The sequence below is a fragment of the Rana temporaria genome, chromosome 1 (genome assembly GCF_905171775.1).
Source record: "Rana temporaria chromosome 1, aRanTem1.1, whole genome shotgun sequence".
NCBI classification, from domain to species: domain Eukaryota; kingdom Metazoa; phylum Chordata; class Amphibia; order Anura; family Ranidae; genus Rana; species Rana temporaria.
In genome coordinates this window covers 493,852,561-493,871,932 of record NC_053489.1, presented here as the reverse complement: position 1 = coordinate 493,871,932, position 19,372 = coordinate 493,852,561, and the positions used below count along the sequence as shown (strand labels likewise).

At 41.1% G+C, this 19,372-nt stretch overlaps 1 protein-coding gene across 1 annotated transcript in view; it reads right to left on the bottom strand.

The window, feature by feature from the left end:
- The window catches only part of KIAA1109 (KIAA1109 ortholog), a 393,986-nt gene that overhangs the window by 95,003 nt on the left and 279,611 nt on the right, over positions 1 to 19,372 (bottom strand). Inside the window, 6 exon segments of the mRNA XM_040330387.1 lie at positions 3,646 to 3,696; positions 8,078 to 8,171; positions 9,095 to 9,337; positions 10,527 to 11,230; positions 11,320 to 11,495; positions 12,933 to 13,108. Of these exon segments, the coding sequence (XP_040186321.1) occupies positions 3,646 to 3,696; positions 8,078 to 8,171; positions 9,095 to 9,337; positions 10,527 to 11,230; positions 11,320 to 11,495; positions 12,933 to 13,108 (1,444 nt within the window).

Below are 19,372 nucleotides of genomic sequence, written 5' to 3'. Positions count from 1 at the left end.
TGCAGGCAGGCCAGTTAAGAACCTGGACTATTTTACTACAAACCCATGCAGTTGTCATAGATGCAGTATGGAGATTAGCATTGCCCTGCTAAAATATGCAAGGCCTTCCCTGAAAAAGACGTCATCTGGATGGGAGCATATGCTGCTCTAAAACCTGGAGTTGGAATTTATCCTTGCTATATTGGCTAAGCTGGATGAGCTCTTTATTAACCACCACCAAGTGTACTAGAGGATCTGTGAATCAAATTTGGTACTTGATTGGTGCAATTTATTTATGCTACCTGGGTGTGGTACTATTAGTAAACAATACCCCATTTGTCCAATTTACATCCTATTGAAAACGTCTACGGAATGACAAAACGCGTCTGGGAGGACATGCAGTGACGTCACCACGCTAAGGAGGAAGGGCTCCGCTTGTTGCCGGCCGGCATCTGTGTTTTTTACTGCATGTTTTTTTCTGCTTTTTGTAAGTACATACTTAATCTCTTAAAATAAAGCCAATTTTTATGGAAATACACTATGGTGCGAATTCTCTCCATCTATGTCATCTGGATGAACTTGTGATCGTGCCGGAAATTCTTTTTTCCTGGAACCTGTAATCCTGGGAGTCCACTAAAGTAAAGGCCGCGGCTGGGCTATAGCTGACTGCAAATCATGCTTGCCCTCTGGTAAGCAGCTTTAAAACTCGGTGGTGGGTCTTCACTTCAGTGTGAAACAGTTAAGAGATCACGGAGGTGTTATCTTCAGGATTGTTTATATATATATATATATATATATATATATATATGCAAAGTGTTTACCGGGACTTTTTATCTATCTATATATAATTGAGCCTAATGCCGCATACACACCATCACTTTATGTGATGAAAAAAAACGACACTTTCTGTGAAGTAAAAAATGAAGTTTTTGAAACTTCAATTTTCAAAGACGAAGTTGCCTACACACCATCGTTTTTCTCACAATGTTCTAGCAAAGTGAGGTTATGTTCACCACGTTTTACCATTGAAGCTTGCTTCATAAGTAGCTTCTGGGCATGCGTGGATGAAAAAACGTCTTAGAAAACGACGTTTTTTGCTACACACGGTCAATTTCTGTGAAGTAAAAAGTGCACTTTTGAAAAACGACACATAAAATTGAAGCATGCTTCAATTTTTTTTGGTCGTTTTTTACAAGACATAAAACGACGTTTTCCCCCACACACAGTCAATTAAAGTGACGTTTTTAAAAACGTCATTTTTTTTCATCACATAAAGTGATGGTGTGTACGGGGCATAAGAGACCTGGTTATTATCATCATCTGTATTTAGGTTTATTGGCGCAGCTTTGTTTTTTCTTTCTAATACCCCATTTGTAATGTACTTTTTAGTAATTCTGGGTGTATTTTTATGAAATTGGACATAACATGTAATATTTTTGTATTAGGGCTGGTTCATATCAGATGCAGTCCAGTGCATTTTTATTCTGCATCAAAAATTAACGGACAGTGTTTAACATGGATTCCAATTGCCCTAGTTCACACAAGTGCAATGCATTCCAGCACAGTCAACAAAAGTGGAAGGTGCTGCATTTTTTCTATATGGAACACAAAAACACACCAGAATGGACTGGAGTGCATCCAAAGTGCACCAGAATGCACATATCCTTGATTAAGATGATGAAAAAAAGAGGGGAAAAAATACTACAGAACGCATAAAAAAACACGAAGGCAGAAATACATACAGAACGCAGAAATTGTGGTGCGAACCAGCCCTTACTGTTTGGTCAAAATAAAATTCTGTGGTGAATTGCGTGAACACCATAAAGTGACTATAAAGATCTTTTTTAATTTAAATAACAAACATGTTGTACTTACCTGCTTTATGCAATGAATTTGCACAGAGCAACCCCGACCCTTCTTTTCCAGGGTCCCCTGCTCCTGCCTTCCTAGTGCCCCCCCTAGCAAGTCGCTTTACAACCACTATCAAGTCGACGCATGCTCAGAAGCATTGAACTTAATATTCTTGTCATAGTGTTGTACATCACCGCGTTCTTGGCAGTCAAAAGTTCACCAAACTTTTGTGTGACTGTGTGTATGCAAGGCAGGCTTGAGAGGAATTACGTTGGGAAAACCATTGTTTTTTTGTTTTTTTGACGGGAAAACCGCATTAGCCTTTTCCCATTCTAGTAAAGAAAAGTAATTTTAACGTTGTCAGTGTCTATCTTGGGGAGCCTACTTACTTCCTGCCCAAAAACTAGACAAATTATGTACATTTCAAATAGGGCACAGCAATAAATTTTGATAGCAATTCTAACCCTTGCCCACCTTACCAAAAACTAAATTGGCTAGAGATTTACTTTAAGAAGCTTTCATATAGTGTAATTTGTTTTACAATTATTCTTCCTGCAAATCTGCACATAATAAATTAGCACAGAATCTTATACATAGCTACACTGGGGTAGATTCACGTACGGGCGCCTAAAATTAGGATGGCCTAGCCTACTTTATTTAGGCTACACCGCCTAAAATTATTTAGGTTAAAAGTGATTCTCAAACCACTTACCTTCAAATTTTAGGCGGCGTAGCCTGAAACGAGCGGGCGTAAGCGCGCCTAATTCAAATGACTGAGAGGGGGGCGTGTATTATTGAAATGAGGCTTGACCTCACGTTTTTTACACTGCGCATGCGCCGGGCGACTACATTTCCCAGTGCGCATTGCGGCTAAGTAGGCCGTACGGGCCTATTGATTTTGACGCGTACGTAGACGACGTAAATCACGATTTGCAGACGACTTGCGCAAACGACGTAAAAAATTCGAACCTCGCGGCGGGAACGGCGGCCATACTTAACATTGTTATTCCACCTCATAGGTGGAATAACTTTAGGCAGCCTATCGCGTACGGAAACAACGTAACTCGACGGTGTAGGCCCGGCGTACGCTCGTAAATCGCCGGGAATCGGCGTAGTCCCTCATTTACATAATCTAGGCCGGCCGCAATGGCAGCGCCATCTAGCGGGCAAAAGAAACATTGCAGCCTAAGATAGAATGGCGCAAGCCAGCCTATCTTAGGTATGTTTAAGTGTATCTCTGTTAGAGAATACACTTAAACATAGGCCGGCTTAGATTCAGAGTTAGGTCGGCTTATCTGTAGATAAGCCGGCCTAACTCTTTGTGAATCTACCTAACTGATTTTAACATATGCTGCACTTCTACCTAATAACCAATTTTATTTTATCATTGAATTCAAGGGTCCTCACGCAAGCTAGGATGGTAAAGCAGCTAGTACTAAAACACAGTGACAATTCTCGTCCACTTCTGGATAGCTACATATACGGTACATCAAGCAGAGTATAAACCTGCATGTAAATTGTGAATTCTTTATAGATTGAGTGTACCATCCCAAACAATACCACATAAGGATTTCTTAACAATGCACTTAACAAAGGATTGTTTCATTTAAATGCAAGTTTACTCCTCTTGTCTGTATGTAAGCTGGATTTGTCCAAAGTTAAATACTTACCATATCTCAAACAAAGAAAATAATAACATTAATAATAATAATAATAATAATAATAATCATAAGGGATGTCAAAATGATTAAATAAAACACTTCTGACAAACACATCACAATCACAACCACTATACATGGAATGCTCAGGACATACAGAAACTCTTGTTTGGCTGTGCTTGTTGGAGATGTAGGGAAATCCTCCAGTCTAAAGATGAAGGTTCAAGAGAAAGCAAGAAGGAAACAAAAAGAAACCAAAGAAAGGATAAAAATATACGCAAAGCTGTCAAGTTACATACTGAAAACCTAAGAAAGTGACTTTAAATAGCTTCTCTAAATATGCACTAAAGCCTACAAGTTTAAAGTACAAATAGTTAAGCAACATAACCTAGCTTATAGTTCCCACTTGCACCAGACACATTTGCTAAGCTGAGGCTAGAGCCTGGCTATTGTTCCTTTTGAGCCAGGCTCCACACTGCTCCATCTGTAATGTTGCCCACATGTGCTTATCATAGTGTAAATGTTTAATTTATTGATACAGAAAGTGGTGCAACAGTAATTTGACTACATAGACAAAGGCTCATTGTTTAATTGTTGTGGCAATGCGGGTTACCTAAACTTTCTAGAGGAGTGTAGTTCCTCAACCTCAATCAGAATGGAATAGAATTATCACTCTGCTCACATACTAGTTCTATACATTATATTGTTATAAAAGGGTGTTGAAGCCCAAGTACACAGGCTTTTACACAGTAATAACTAAAGACATACTGTAGGTCTGTACACAAAGTTGACCCCCAGGGTTTATCCTACTCAGTTACAGATCAGTCTAAGACCCCTATCACACTGAGGTGCTTTTCAGGGATTTTCAAGCCAGAAAAAAAGCGCCTGAAAAGCTCACGAAAAACCTATTTCTATTAAAAATCCATCAATGCTTTCACACTGGGGCAGTGCACTGGCAGGGCAGTAAAAAAATCCCCCTGTCCATTGAAATGAATGGAAAGCTCTTCAAAAGGCCTCAGTGTTTTACTGGCAGTTTAGAAGCGCTTAGTGTGAAAGGGGCCTAGCTAACTGATTTCTAGCTATCACTTTTTAATATTAGGTAGTGTGTGGTGTGTGACAAACTTCTAAAAAAGCATTACTCATCTATTTAAGCTTCGGTAATTAACTTTTCCAATGAAAACATTTTTCTCTTTTACAGATTGAAAAGTTGGCTTTGAGATGAGCAGAGAAATTTAGGCAAAACCTAGTTCACCGTGAAATTGTTTACTTTCACTTTTCTCTTCTATTAACTGCAATGCACTTTGCCTTAATGCGGAAGAAAAATAAAAATAGTATTTTTGTACTGTAAAAATCCTTTTGAAGGTTATTGAGGATACACAAGAATCATGTCTTGTCAGGTTATATTTCCGGCTACAAGTAGTATTTGGACAATGGCAAAAAGATTTTTTTGTAGGACAGCCGAGCCCAGCATAACGCCCCCGCCTCCCCCTCCCCTCTCGCTTCTCCCTTTATCCAGCATGCCTCAGTGAGTCAGCAAGAAGTACCAAGAGCATGAGCATAGACAAGAAATTAGTACTAAAATCCTATTTGTTCTCTTCTCCATTGACCCAGAAATTATATACTATTAGGATGTAAAAATCTGTACAAATGAGGGGGTGGGCAACTAGCAACAATCCCAACAAAATAGGACTACCAGCACTCTAAGGAATAGCACCCAAATTGAACTTTAAGCCTTATAAGTGAACCTGCCAAAACAACTAGAGTTAGGAAATGGGGAATCGGCCTGATGCCCAGGACCAAGAAAAAATGGTTACCAACTAGAGACGAATAAGTCAACATGGAAAGGAGCACCAATCCATAGACCAAGCAAGAAGCTGAAAAGACTTAACCACCAAGGGGTGTGACAACTATTTCCAATTTAGGAAGGAAAACAACCAACAACCACCATGGATAAGGAGTAGGTCCCTGAAAAAACAACAGGTATCAGACCTGGGAATAAGGCCTTGCAAAGACAAGACCAGCTGATTAAAGTACAAAGGCCCTAAGCCTTTACTCACCAGACCCTAAGGGTCATAAAGTGAGAACTCTGCACTTCGAGACACTATTCAACAGGCAATCACGTTGCCAAGATGAAATTCACCAGGTAAGAACGACTATAACCACAAACTGTCTGGAGTGCAAAAAAGGCTCCTAGAACCAGCAAAGAACCCAAGGTTTAATTCCACAAAGTCAGCATGACCGAAGGTGTAAATGCAAGGGCAAACCCCTGACAAGGGTAGGCAGACAAGGAATATTAGAGCCTAACCCTAAACTGGTGAGATGGGTCACAACTTTGATGGAGCAGAGGATAAGCTAGACTTACCAATTACACGTAAAAGACACCTGGATGGTATCCCATTATGCATGGATACCAGAAAGCAACCCAAGCAAAAATAATTCTCCAATGAAAGATGCCCTGGCAGAGATGAGGAAATAGGTTCATAACAGCCAGCAGATAAGAAGCCCAACTAATCCTGCCATGAACTACCTGGTTCTCAGGGACAAACATATTGGTTTGTAAAGGAACTAGACTCACAACAGACAAAGGCACTGAGGTAGACTGAGAAGAGCTGGGAAAGAAAACAAAAAAAAAAAACAGGAAAGCCCCTCAACACCTGAGGCTTCTGCAAGGAGAAGAAAAGGGTAGCTCCCATTCTATAGATGGAGTCAGGGGGCAGACATTCTGTGGACCCTTCCCGTGAGGAACAAAGCTAGTGTACATTGCTAACAGGAGACAGACAAATTCTAACACTAAATCTTGACGAAGCAAAATTTGGCTAGATCTTACAGGCTTAGGCCCTTCGGGGGATATTGTCCACTAGGGCTTCCAGCTATTGATTTATTTCCGGGGGGGGGGGGGGGCATCTGAGTGTCCCACAAAGGGGGAGCCAGGAAAACAGACTAGGTTTTAATCACAGGTGTAAATGCTCTTGAAATGTCAAGTTTATTGGAGTGACCTGTGCCGTTCCCTCAGAGTCCTGTGCCATAAATGGCGGTTCCAGTGCACATGCGAAGGATTGACATCACGACTCCGGCCACTCACACACCCGCAGTCTGCAAACTCGGAAGGAAGATTAGGTGAAGATGGAAGCACCTTTAGCAGTGACAGCGCGCCGCTGGAAGGCTTCGTTCTAAGGTAAGTTTCACATAATGAGGGGTACACAGTGCTACTTGATGAAATTATATGCTCCAAGAGAAGTAAAGCAATCCTAAGGGGGAGAAGCTGACCCAGTAAATAGAGAAAGGATCTCTGGATTAGGGAAACTTCAAGGGGGTAAAGGAAAATTGGTAAATCTGTTGAGGCACAGGAGAGTCGGCAGCTGAAAAAAATCCTGGAGGCAAGGAACATCCCTGTGTGCCTGAATAGTGATGGGGAACCTGCAGAAGAACCAGGCAATAAGTCTGGCAAAGACAAAGGATCAGTAATATCACCAAATAAAAAGACAACACACCTTCTTCTCCATCAACAGTTTATGTAGAAACTTCTCTTTCTGGATCAAACACTTCTCAACCAACAGAGCCCAGTTTCGGCAATTTCACATTGTATATGATCATCCTTAGCACTGTTGAACTTAAAGGCTCCAAAAAACTAAAAAAAGCCAATAACTCCATGAGAGCGATTCCCCCATCAAGACTGGCTGTGTTGATGAGGGAATAACAAGATTTTCTTTCCTAGTTGCAGTAAAGAAAATCACATCATCTTTGGCCTGCCTATCTTGCAGATTTTAAGGTGAAATTAGTTGAGTCAACAAGAGTTCAATTTTGACAAAATGATATGTCAAGCTGAATATTGATCAAATGTTTTTGCTCACCCCTCGCTGTCACACATAAAATTGAACAGCTCAGTATAAAGTACAAATTTGTTAAAAAAAAACTATGATACACTCAATGGTGTGCGCACAGGGTGTGCCAGATGTGCTTCGGCACACCCTAATTACCCCATGTTCTTAAGCATTATCGGCACGAAGATTGGAAAGATCTCCCTCTTACCGTCTCTGCTATAAGAGAAGTGTTTACGCTCTTCTCTTTCACTGTGCCAGTAGAGAGATCCATGTGTCGGGGTCATATTTATGTGGAAACACACACACTTTTGAGATTTAGGGTGCACACCCTAATGCTATAGGCTGCGCACACCTATGGATACACTGGACCCTACAAGATTATGCAGTGCCATCTTAAATATTTTAGAAAAACTGCGGAGAGAGATTGATCCAGGAAATTATTACAATAGTAAAATAAAGCTAAGCGCTGAAAGAAAAACACATGTGAAATGCTAAATGATAAGTGGAAAAATCCACACGGATTAGGGAAGTCTGAGCAATTTTGTGAAATATTTAACTATTAAAAAAAAAAAAATTCATGCAACACTTTCAGTGTTCACTTGCACTTATTACCTTGAACATGAGAGCCATGGGCCATCAAAAAAGGTCATTTGACTAAATGTAACAGATGACAATCCTAGATACAGGACTACTTCATCAACATATATTGTATGGTTAATGCGCAGACCGTAAAAAAATAAAAAATAAATAAAAAAAAGAGCAACTTACTGTATATTTGGTGTAATGCCCTCCAGAAGAACAATATTAACACCTCCTATATGAGCTGTGGCACATGTCTCGGTCATTTTCTGATGAAGTACATCTTAAAAAGACAAAGTAAAAATGTAAAACAGGTGAGGAAGGACTTATTGGAAATTGATCACTTTATAGTGAGGCTGTAAAAAAAAGCATATCTAAATACAACAAAAAAGTAATAAACTGCAAAATGCCAGTCATTGAATGTAGTCGCTGCACTGGTTTTCCTTTTTTCCTTTAATTTCACCTGGTGATCCTGCCAGTAACACTTCCTGACCACGAGTCACAATGCTCATTCACTGTACTGTCATCAATCAGCCAATCAGGGAGGGGGTCCTAAGCCCCCATTCACACAGTTCCAAATCGCATGACAAGTTGCACCCCATTACCAGCAACGGAACTGTTCATATTGCAGCGATTATGAAAAAGGTTCCTGCACTACTTTTTACCAATTTAATTACAACTTGCAAAGACTTCTGTTAAATGATGTCACAAGCGGCAATGAAATCGGCAGTGCAAGTAGCGTGATTTCAAAAGCATACCGGAGTGAACCAGGGCAAAAACTTAGAGTCAGAATTTAAGCTTTTTGCTGCAAGTGCTCTTTAAAAGAACATTTGTTTTAAAAATATATAATTTAAACCAGAGTTATGGAAACGTGTCGAAACAAAATTGTTCTCCTCTAGCGAGCATATTTGGAATTTCAGAATTAAAGAATCAAGTTATTCACTTTACTGTTTCATTCTGAGAACATACGTCTCATAAATAATTTATGTGAATAAGCAATCACGTTACAATCAGGTTCACAACAGTCAGTAATGCATGGTTATAATATTATTGATGTATGGAAAGACAAACTATGGTTTTCAAGTTTCAAAAGAGTAGACTATGCTGATTTGTATTACAAAGTACAAGAAAAAGTGGTAGAAAACACAATTCACAAAAGTGAAGAAAATTCATGGTTTTCAACCTACTCCAATTCTGTTTCATTACCTTTCATTTTCTCCTTCAGTGTAAAGCTGCCATGAATCCTCTTGAGCTCAGATTCCATAGTCAGGCCTCCAATGTCAGCTTCTAGGTGAGTGCGATTCACCATGCCTATTCCAAACACTATTAGAGTGACATGCTGAGGCTCTGCTGTAACTAGACTGCGTTTTCTCTGACTCCTATTCAGGCTATTGTTGTCCTGTTCATTTTCAAACACCACCCTGCATGTTGGCTCCGATGGACTCCTTCCTAAAAAAATTCAAAACAGCAGCTTAAAGCAAGATAAATCAGATACTACTGGCCAGTAACTCTAAGCTTTCCTACACAGATGCACACAGTGAAAATCTATTTCGAGTCCATTTTAAGTTCTTACTTTAACTGAAGCCCTGATGAGGAGGGAATGTTTATCTGACCATAGAAACGGGTGGTTGTTTTTTGTTTAGTAAAAAACAAGAAATTAATTGGACTCTTTTATCCTTTGGTCCATTAATGCATACTTTTTTGTGACATACATTTTAATGACTACGTACCCATCGATTCCTCTCAAGCCTGCCTTGCATACACACGATCGTGATAAAAAATGCTCGAGCAAAGCGCGGTGACGTACAACACGTACAACGGCACTATAAAGGGGAAGTTCCATTCGAATGGTGCCACCCTTTGGGCTGATTATGCAAATTTCCCTTCTCATTAATTGCTTCTGAGCATGCGTGTTTTTTCCCCTGTCGTTAAAGCCTACACAGGGCCGTTTTTCACGACGTCAAAAACAACGAGAAAAAATAGAGCAGGTTCTAAATTTTTAATGGCTATTTTTCTTGTCGTGAAAAACGGTCGGGAGTACGCGGCATAACATGTGTTCCCTGTTGCCAGGCCACACCTTTTTATTTGAAGGTTCTCATTTTGGGAGCTGCCATTTCTAGAGCAAGGACATATCTAACATTGCCTCTAGGCTTCCTGTGTGCCAGTGTAAACACAGAAGAGAGTGATTTCATAAAAAGACAAAGTGGACCATCTGCCCCTTTGTTATTATTTCCCTTCCCCTTTTTAACCTTTTATTTCATAGGATCTATGCAAGTCTCAAGCATGCTTTAATTTACTTATTGCGGACTAACTCACTACATTTGCTGAAGTCTGTTCCAAGCATCAATTACTCTAAGAGATATATATATTTTTTTTTATTGGGCTTATTTCTTGAGAGGTCATGGTTACTTTCCTAGTCTTTTTTATATATTATATCCAGGCAGACCTGCCTCCTTTTGGCGTCTGTTTGACATAAAAGTAATGCAGTCAGTGATATCATTCACCTACACTGAGCATACAAAAACTTAAACCAGCAGAGGCACTGCCCTTCATTTTTTTTTTCACAGGGACACAGGGTACTTGAGATATTGTTTGATGTAATAAAATAAAAAAAAAACAATAATGTGTTAACCAATACCTGCAGGACCAAGAGGTTCGGATGACTTTTCCAAAAACCCGGTGGGGTCAGATATAAGAGAGTAAAAGTTGAGTAGTTTGTACATGTTCTGCCAGCATTCTGCAGAGGGCTCACTTTGTTCTGAAACAGTTATGGAATCTGAGTCATCCATTTGGATTGTCATGTGATCTACTGCATCTTTAGAGCCCTTGCGAGAAACCTTGGAGGTTCTCCGCTCTGACCTTCCCAATGAGTTCTTGTTTCGAGCCTCTTTCTTGTTATCAGTGCTGGCTCTTTTGTTCTTTAAATTATTCAATCTTGTGCCTCCATTTAGACTGCCCCGAGAGCTGCGACTGAAATCAGAGGAGCGAAAATCTCGATGTTTCCTTGTCTTGAAGGTAGGGGTGGGCGAAGCAGATCCAGCTGTGTATCTACTGAGTTTAATATCGGTCTGTGTTGCCTTGATGTCATCAATCATTGTACTAAATTGATGTATAAGCCGTACCAAGGCCATATCTACATGCTGACTGATGGACTGGCAGGATATGGTGAAGTTACAGTGGAAGGTGTTATAGTATCTTTTACTGAGATCATGAAACGAGAGTGCGCTGGCAGGGTTCTGGGGAGTGGACATAGATTTTTCCATTACCACTGCATTTATACTGAAGGTTTCTAGCATTAGAGCTGGTTTGAATTCAAGTGGAGGAAGATTGATGGCTCCTTGTCTAAAGATACAAATAAGACATAATATTTCAGCTTTTATTATAAAAATAAGATGACTGAATGACAACGTATTAAAAAAAAATAAGCAAACCTTCTGGCTCGTTTGCTCCTTCTTTCTTTTGAAGTATCAGAATCAACAATGTCAGCTCTTAGGCAGTCTAAAGTGCCAGAGAAGGACAGGTGTTCCCCAAAGTACATCCTGTAGCTTAGTGGGACAACGTCTTGTGGCTGGATACCTGTATGACTCAGCAAAGGTTTAAACACCACCTAAAACATAAATTATATGACTGTAATTAAAATTTTAATATCAGGAAAAATATAATTACTTCACAAAAATGATTTAATTTATAATTCTATTGAAAAACAGTGATACACAGAGCTGTCGTAAAGCCCAGCCTTGATCCTGCCTGTCAATACTTTTTTTTCCGCTCTGACCATCTGCAATGAGTTTGCTGTCAGTCAAACTGACAAAACATGTGCACTGTTTCTAAGCTTCTGTGAGTACATCGATATTGCAACTTTATTATATAATAAAGATTAACATACTACTCAATATTCTTTTCCCTTCTTGAGCTTTCAGCCTTGTCTATTGGATACAGAGTCCCAAGTGGATTAAGTCGTAATCATCATCATCAGGTACAACCATTGATGTATTTAGGTTTTGTGCTACCCTAGGCCTGACTTAACTCGTGCACCCCTAATTTAAATATGACCAACCCCTTCCTGTCAAGGCCACACCCCTTGCTGTTAAAGACCTGCCCTTCCCTTACTCTATCCAAAATGAAAAAAAAAAAAGTGTTCCTATAGTTCTACTTTAGGCACAAAATTCTGATAATTTTATGGAGAGGACTAAAAAGATATACCCATGCCAATGGTACAGCAGAAAATATGCAGCACAGTGAGGAAGGTTTGTGGTCCAGGATGATAGGACAGTCAAAATTAGAAGCTCTGCCCCCCCTTCAGTTGCGGGATGCTTGCCTCTCTGCCAGTCTGCCCCATAAGACTGGTGCTACACTAACAGTGCTACACTAATAGCGCAAGCCGGCGGGGACTCTTTCCGTGCTGCCCCCCTGCAATGTGCTGCCCTAGGCCTAGGACTTGTTGGCCTAGGCCACGATACAGCCCTGGGTACAACTAGTGTCAACAGTGGCATGTGTTCAGAGAGATGTGCAGTGTGCAACTGTCCCTGGATATGTCAGCTCTCAATATTTAAAAAGAGTTTTATAAGCGTGCCTATATGGACAACCAATAGAACATCTAGGCTTCATTTGGTGCCGGACTTTTTTGTCCAAATCTTAGCGCAGCACGAGAGAGCTTTGAGTATGTATGGTTGATCATATTAATCAATAAAAAATGAAAAGTACGTTGTGAAACAATCCAAAGAACCTTCAAAGATCATCGCTTTTCAAAAGAGCTGCTATTTTTACTAGTTTTGTCTAAAGTGTAAAATATGTTACTCTCTACAAGTAAAACCTTTTTGAATGAAGGAAAGAAAAAAAATCGCTTGCTCAGGGTCGCAAAGAAAATGTGAGAATTTATAGCCCGTAATATATTTCTGTTTCACCACAGATGGCTGCAAGGGATTCATTTTACACTGTCAAACTACTTAGGCCAGAGATCTGATTAAAATGGTCTTAAGCGTTAGTTTGTGCAGATCCAAAGCGAGTTCTCAATAAGTCATATAAAAGTATTGTCTTTTTCAACCTGTGCATCTGCAAGCTGGACAGCAGGGAATCCTTGGTTGCTTTCTTCAATGCCAGCTATATCATCCTGGCTGCTGCTGTGCTGAGAGTGGGTTCCATCCATTGTGTTCTGATCACTTGATAGTACGGTGTTGAAATCCGAAGCTGAAGGAATGGTTGGCAAGTTATGTGTTGTTGCTGGAATAAAATAAACACTTTATATGTAAACAAGTGTAAACAAAATTAATTTGTCCACAAAACAGCTCTGTTGGCAGACTTTCCTGAATATATGACAACTGTTTTACTTGCCAAAAAATGTATATTGATCTTTCAATGATCTTGTGCTCTACATACTCCTGTCACACTGCACAGACAGGATTTTAAATTTTTTTTACTACTTCATATACAGCTTTACTACATCCTGATGCAGGTTCACTTGTTCCAAGATCAATTTTCTGCTAAAATCTCAGGCGATACGGATGATTCATTGTGCAATCAGCAGACTGGATATGGAAAGGGGACATATAATAAATTAGACACTTACCCGGCTGAGCAGTATGTAAATCTTAAGAGTAGCTATTTAACATTACAAATTGTTTTCAGGCAAAATAGCAAACCTATATACATTGTGAGGGATTAGCTCGTGGGGATCACCTTTTCTGAAATCACAGTCTGTAAGCAGGCACTTTCTTTTAAGTCTGGCGGATGCCAGATTTTATTTATAAACGGTTTGCAGATTAAAATAAACAAAACAATAAATTAAATCCTTGCCGTCCGGCGCTAAACTAAACAAACAGGATCTCCTCTCTATACAGTGTGGGGCTAGTCCCTGACACCCACAAAACATGTAGTAAAGCAGTCCAGCACTCAGCGCTCCCCTCACTCAGGTCCCTTCCTGAGTTTCAAGCCAGAGCCCTGTTGTGCTCTCTTCCTGGACATTTAAAGTCCAGCTGATTGTGGACTCCAGTGGACCCAAACATCCGGACCGGAATCCTAGCCAGGCACAGAGGCTGTAAAACCCGGAATGGATTCCGGTTCAGTCTCTCATGATAGAACGTATGCGAGGTGAAATGTACCTATGATCATGTATCGCACCTCGCATAGCGTCACAACATATAAAAAGTGTGCTTAAAGTGGATGTAATCCCTCCATACACCCAGTGAAGTGAACAGCCTCAGATGATACACAGGCATAAACCAAATCTCCCTGCATAAGTTTTACATGTATTTCTGCTGTCTTCAAATTGATACACGGTTTAAAACATTCAGATCATGTTAGGAGTATTTCTCTTCCTGTTTAATGGCCCTTTCACACGGACGTGTCCGTGTACGGACTCAGTTTTTCTCAGCAGGGATCGCTCCGTCGTTCCCCGTTGAGCAGGCAGAGGACAGGTCTGTCTCTGCACAATGTGCAGGGACCGCCCTGTCAGAGTGCCACTCTCCTCTATGGGGATCGGATGAAGACGGACCGTAGAGTCCATTTTCATCCGATCCAATCCACCAGATGGAAAATAGGGTTTCCATCCGTCACAATTTGGCGTATCGGAGTGGGTTTGATGTCAGCGGACATGTCACCGCTTACATCGCTCGCTCCATAGGAGGTGCACAGAGCGTCCGTTCAGGTCCGCCTAAAAACTGACAGGCGGACCTAAGCGGTCCGCCCGTGTGAAAGGGGTCTAACACAGAATGTGATGTCTGGGCATACAGCCAAGATAGCTAAAATTGCTGATTGGAGGAAAGGCACACACCACCTCTGATCATAGGCAGAGGCTCTCAAAACTGTTTTGTAACAGGGCCAGCTCCCTGCCAATCTATTTTAGCAACCTCCCCATTTCAGGCTGCTTTTATCTGATGTGTCCAAGAATTTGTCAGGAGTTATCAGGCTAATAACAGAGGAACGGATCAGGAGAGAGCTATGGGACTTAGTTCTTTGAAGAGAGACAACAAAATACTGCAGATATATGTGCCCAGCTCAAATTTTATGAATTGGGTTTACATACATAAAACAATTTTTCAGGGAAAAAAAACGAATAATTGACATGTGCGTATGTATTCTTCCCCTTTGTTATGAAGCCCATAAAAAGCTCTGGTGCAACCAATTACCTTCAGGAGTCACATAATTAGTGAAATGATGTCCATCTGTGTGCAATAAAGGGTCACATGATCTGTCATTACATATACACCCCTTTTTTTGAAAGGCCCCAGAGGCTGCAAAACCTAAGCAAGAGGCACAAATAACAAAACACTGCCACGAAGACCAAGGAACTCTACAAACAAGTAAGGGACAATGTTGTTGAGAAGTACAAGTCAGGGTTAGGTTATAAAGAAATATCCAAATCTTTGATGATCCCTAGGAGTACCATCAAATCTATCATAACCAAATGGAAAGAACATGGCACAACAGCAAACCTGCCAAGAGACGGCCGCACACCAAAACTCATGGACCGGTCAAGGAGAGCATTAATCAGAGAGGCAGAAAAGAGACCTAAGGTAACCCTAGAGGAGCTGCAGAGGTCCACAGCAGAGACTGGAGAATCTGTACATAGGACAACAATAAGCCGTACGCTCCAAAGAGTTGGGCCTTATGGCAGAGTGGCCAGAAGAAAGGCATTACTTTCAGCAATAAACACAATTGCACATTTTGAGTTTGTGAAAAGGCATGTGGGAGACTCCCAAAATGTATGGATGAAGGTGCTCTGGTCTGATGAGACAATTTTTTGGTCATCATTAAAAACGCTATGTCTGGCACCAACCCAACACATCACATCACCCAAAGAACACCATGCCCACAGTGAAACATGGTGGTGGCAGCATCATGCTGTGGTGATGTTTTTCAGCAGTCGGGACTGGGAAACTGGTCAGAGTTGAGGGAAAGATGGATACAGGGATATTCTTGAGCAAACCTGTACCACTCTGTGTGTGATTTGAGGCTAGGAAGGAGGTTCACCTTCCAGCAGTACAATGACCCCAAACACACTGCTAAAGCAACACTTGAGTGGTTTAAGGGGAAACATGTAAATGTGTTGGAATGGCCTAGTCAAAGCCCTGACCTCAATCCAATAGAAAATCTGTGGTCAGACTTAAAGATTGCTGTTCACAAGCGCAAACCATCAAACTTGAAGGAGCTGGAGCGCTTATGTAATGAAAGATGGGCAAAAATCCCAGTGGTAAGATGTGGCAAGCTCATAGAGACTTATCCAAAGCGACTTGGAGATGCGATAGCCACAAAAGGTGGGGGGTGAATAGTTATCACATTGACCTTTTCTGTTATTTTGTCCTATTTGTTGTTTGCTTCACAATAAAAAAAAAACACCTTCAAAGTTGTGGGCATGTTCTGTAAATGAAATGCAGCAAATCCTCAAACAATCCATGTTAATTCCAGGTTGTGAGGCCACAAAACACGGAAAATTCCAAGGGGGGTGAATACTTTTGCAAGGCACTGTATTTGTTGATGGTTGGGATGAAGAGATTTAAAACTATGTGGCCATGGCTATTTTGGCGAGAGACAGATTCCTACCCTCCCCTGGTGAACTGAGCAGGCGGTAATGACTGAGTCTTAATACCGTACTGAGGTGGAGTTCAATTCCTTTTATTGGTTGGCAGTTGAAATGCATGCTTATTATGGCTGTGGATGTCTACTGTGCCATTTTCTGGTACATTCCTTAAAGAGGAAGTAAACCCACCTTTAAAAACAAAACAAAAAAAAAACACCTGCAAGACAAAGGCATAATAAGCTAGTATGCATAGAATACTAGCTCATTATGTAACATTCACCTCAGATCGAAGCCCCCGCAGCCGTCCTCGTACACCGCTCGGACGGCCAACATCTCTCCCCGGGGTTACTTCCGGGTATCGCAGCTCCAGCGCTGTGATTGGCCTGAACCGTGGAGTTTTAGGACATATTTCAAGCACCTACAGGTAAGGCTTAATCTAGGCTTACCTGTAGGTAAAAGTGGTTGTAAAGTGTTTACAACCACTTTAAGAAACCCTTTTATTGGTGTTATGTGCAGTGGAATATGTGTTTTTGATATGTGTGCTTGTAGACCTATTTTCTGGTTTACTGTAAAATTGTGTGCTTAATGCCTGGTTCACATCTATGCAGTTTGCTTTTGATCCGTATCTGCAGTGCTTTTTGGAGGTGCGTTTTTGCGCATTTTTTTATGCATTTTTTTGGCCAATTTGTTGTGGGACAGATTAAAAAACACAAATCATGACAAAATCACAGCAAAAAAGCACTACAGGCTCTTCTGCAGCTTCTTCAATGAAGTCTATTGAACCAAAAATTTGATTTTTTTTTCTACAGCTTACTTTTTAAAATCCTTTTCTTGGAGTACATCATGGGACACAGAGCAGCCATAATAACTAACTGGGTTATATGCCACCTAAAGGTAAATGGACACTGGAAAATCAAAAAAGACATATATAACCCCTCCTACACAGGAAGTACCTCAGTTTTGTAGCAAGCAATAAACTTCCCAGACAAAAGGGGAGGGATCTCTGTGTCCCGTGATGTACTCCAAGAAAAGTATTTTACAGGTAAACTGTAGAAAAAAAGGGATTTTTATAACAGCTTACCTGTAAAATCCTTTTCTTGGTGTACACCACGGGACACCGAGCCATTACATAATGGGTTAAGGGTCACTAGCGGTGATTGGACACTGGCACAACCAATTCAAGACAGTTCACCTCCATATAACCCCTCCCATCAGGGAAGTACCTCAATTTTGTAGCAAGCAATAAAGGTTCCGATAAAAAGGGGGGGACCTCTGTGTCCCATGGTGTACTCCAAGAAAAGGATTTTACAGGTAAGCTGTTATAAAAATCCCTTTTTCTTTATCGTACACCATGGGACACAGAGCCATTACATAATGGGACGTCCCATAGCAATGCTCAATATGAAGGGTGGGAGACACAGATCAAGCAGGCCGCTTGCGGACAAGAAGCCTGCAGCACACTTTGCCCGAAGGCAGCATCCTCATGTCCTTTTACATCTATTTGATAGAATTTGGAAAATGTGTGGACTGAAGACCAAGTTGCAGTCATCGAAGCCTGGTGATGCGCTGCCCATGAAGCACTTATCGCCCTGGTAGAGTGCACCTTAACAGAAAAAGGAGTCCTGTTCTTTAAACCATAAGCTTGAATAATTACTTGTCTAATCCACTTAGAAATGGTGGATTTCGATGCCGCTTTGCCCTTCTTGGGTCCATCTGGCAAAATAAACAAAACATTTGTCTTGCGTATCTGAGCGGTTGCCTGCAGATACAACTTTACTGCTCTCACTAGATCCAGAGAGTGCAGAGTGCAATAATTTTTCCTCCGCTGTCCGCGGATCTGGAAAAAAAGAAGGCAGAACAATGTCCTGATTTAAATGAAAGGCCGACACCACCTTAGGTAAAAAGGCCAGATGGGGTCATAATAAAATGTTGTCTTTGTGACAAATTAAATAAGGCTCTTTACACGAAAGAGCTTCTATTTCAGATACTCTTCTAGCAGAAGAGATATCAATCAAAAATGCCAATTTCCTGCTTACAAGAATCAGCGGAATGTGGCGAATAGGTTCAAAAGGTTGCTTCTGCAACACTGACAATTCTAAATTCAGATCCCATGGGCACAAGGGAGACTTGACTGGCGGATTGATCTGCAGTACCCCTTGAATGAATGCCCGGACTAGGGGATGAGATGCCAGTGGTCTTTGAAAGAAGACTGCTAGAGGTGATATTTGACCCTTGATGGTACTAAGGGCTAATTTCATATCCACTCCTAACTGGCAAAAAGCAAGAATTTTGCTTATTTCAAATCTTTGAGGATTCCATCCTCTGGATTCACACCATGAAACATATGCTTTCCAGACTCTATAATGGATAAGTCTGGTTTTCTAGCATTAATAAGTGTAGAAAGAGCTCGACCAGAGACCCCTCTTTTTTTCAAGATGTGGGTCTCAGCAGCCAGGCCATTAAATTAAGCTTTCGTAAAGGAAGGATGGAACACTGGACCTTGAGACAGCAGGTCGTGTTGAAGCGGAAGCTTCCAGGGCCTTCCTACCGCCATCTTTACGATTTCGGCGTACCAAGGCCTCCTGGGCCAATTTGGGGCCACTAGGATTACTGGTATTCCCTCCTTCTTGATCCGGCGAAGTAGTCTCTGTAAGAGAAAGATCTGAGGGAATGCATAGATCAGTGTGAACTGATTCCAGGGTGTTATTAGAACATCCGTTCTGTAGGTTAGCGGATCTCTCGTCCTGGACACAAAGTTGTCCAACCTCTTGTTAAACCTGGATGCTAGCAGGTCTATATCCGGGGTACAACATCTCTGGCAGATGGTCTAAAAGATATCGGGGTGTAGAGACCACTCTCCTGGTGTTAGCTGCTGGCTACTCAGATAGTCCGCTTGCCAGTTTTCTACCCCTGGGATGAAGATTGCAGAAAGACAAGGAACCTGCTCTTCTGCCCATGCCAAAATTTGA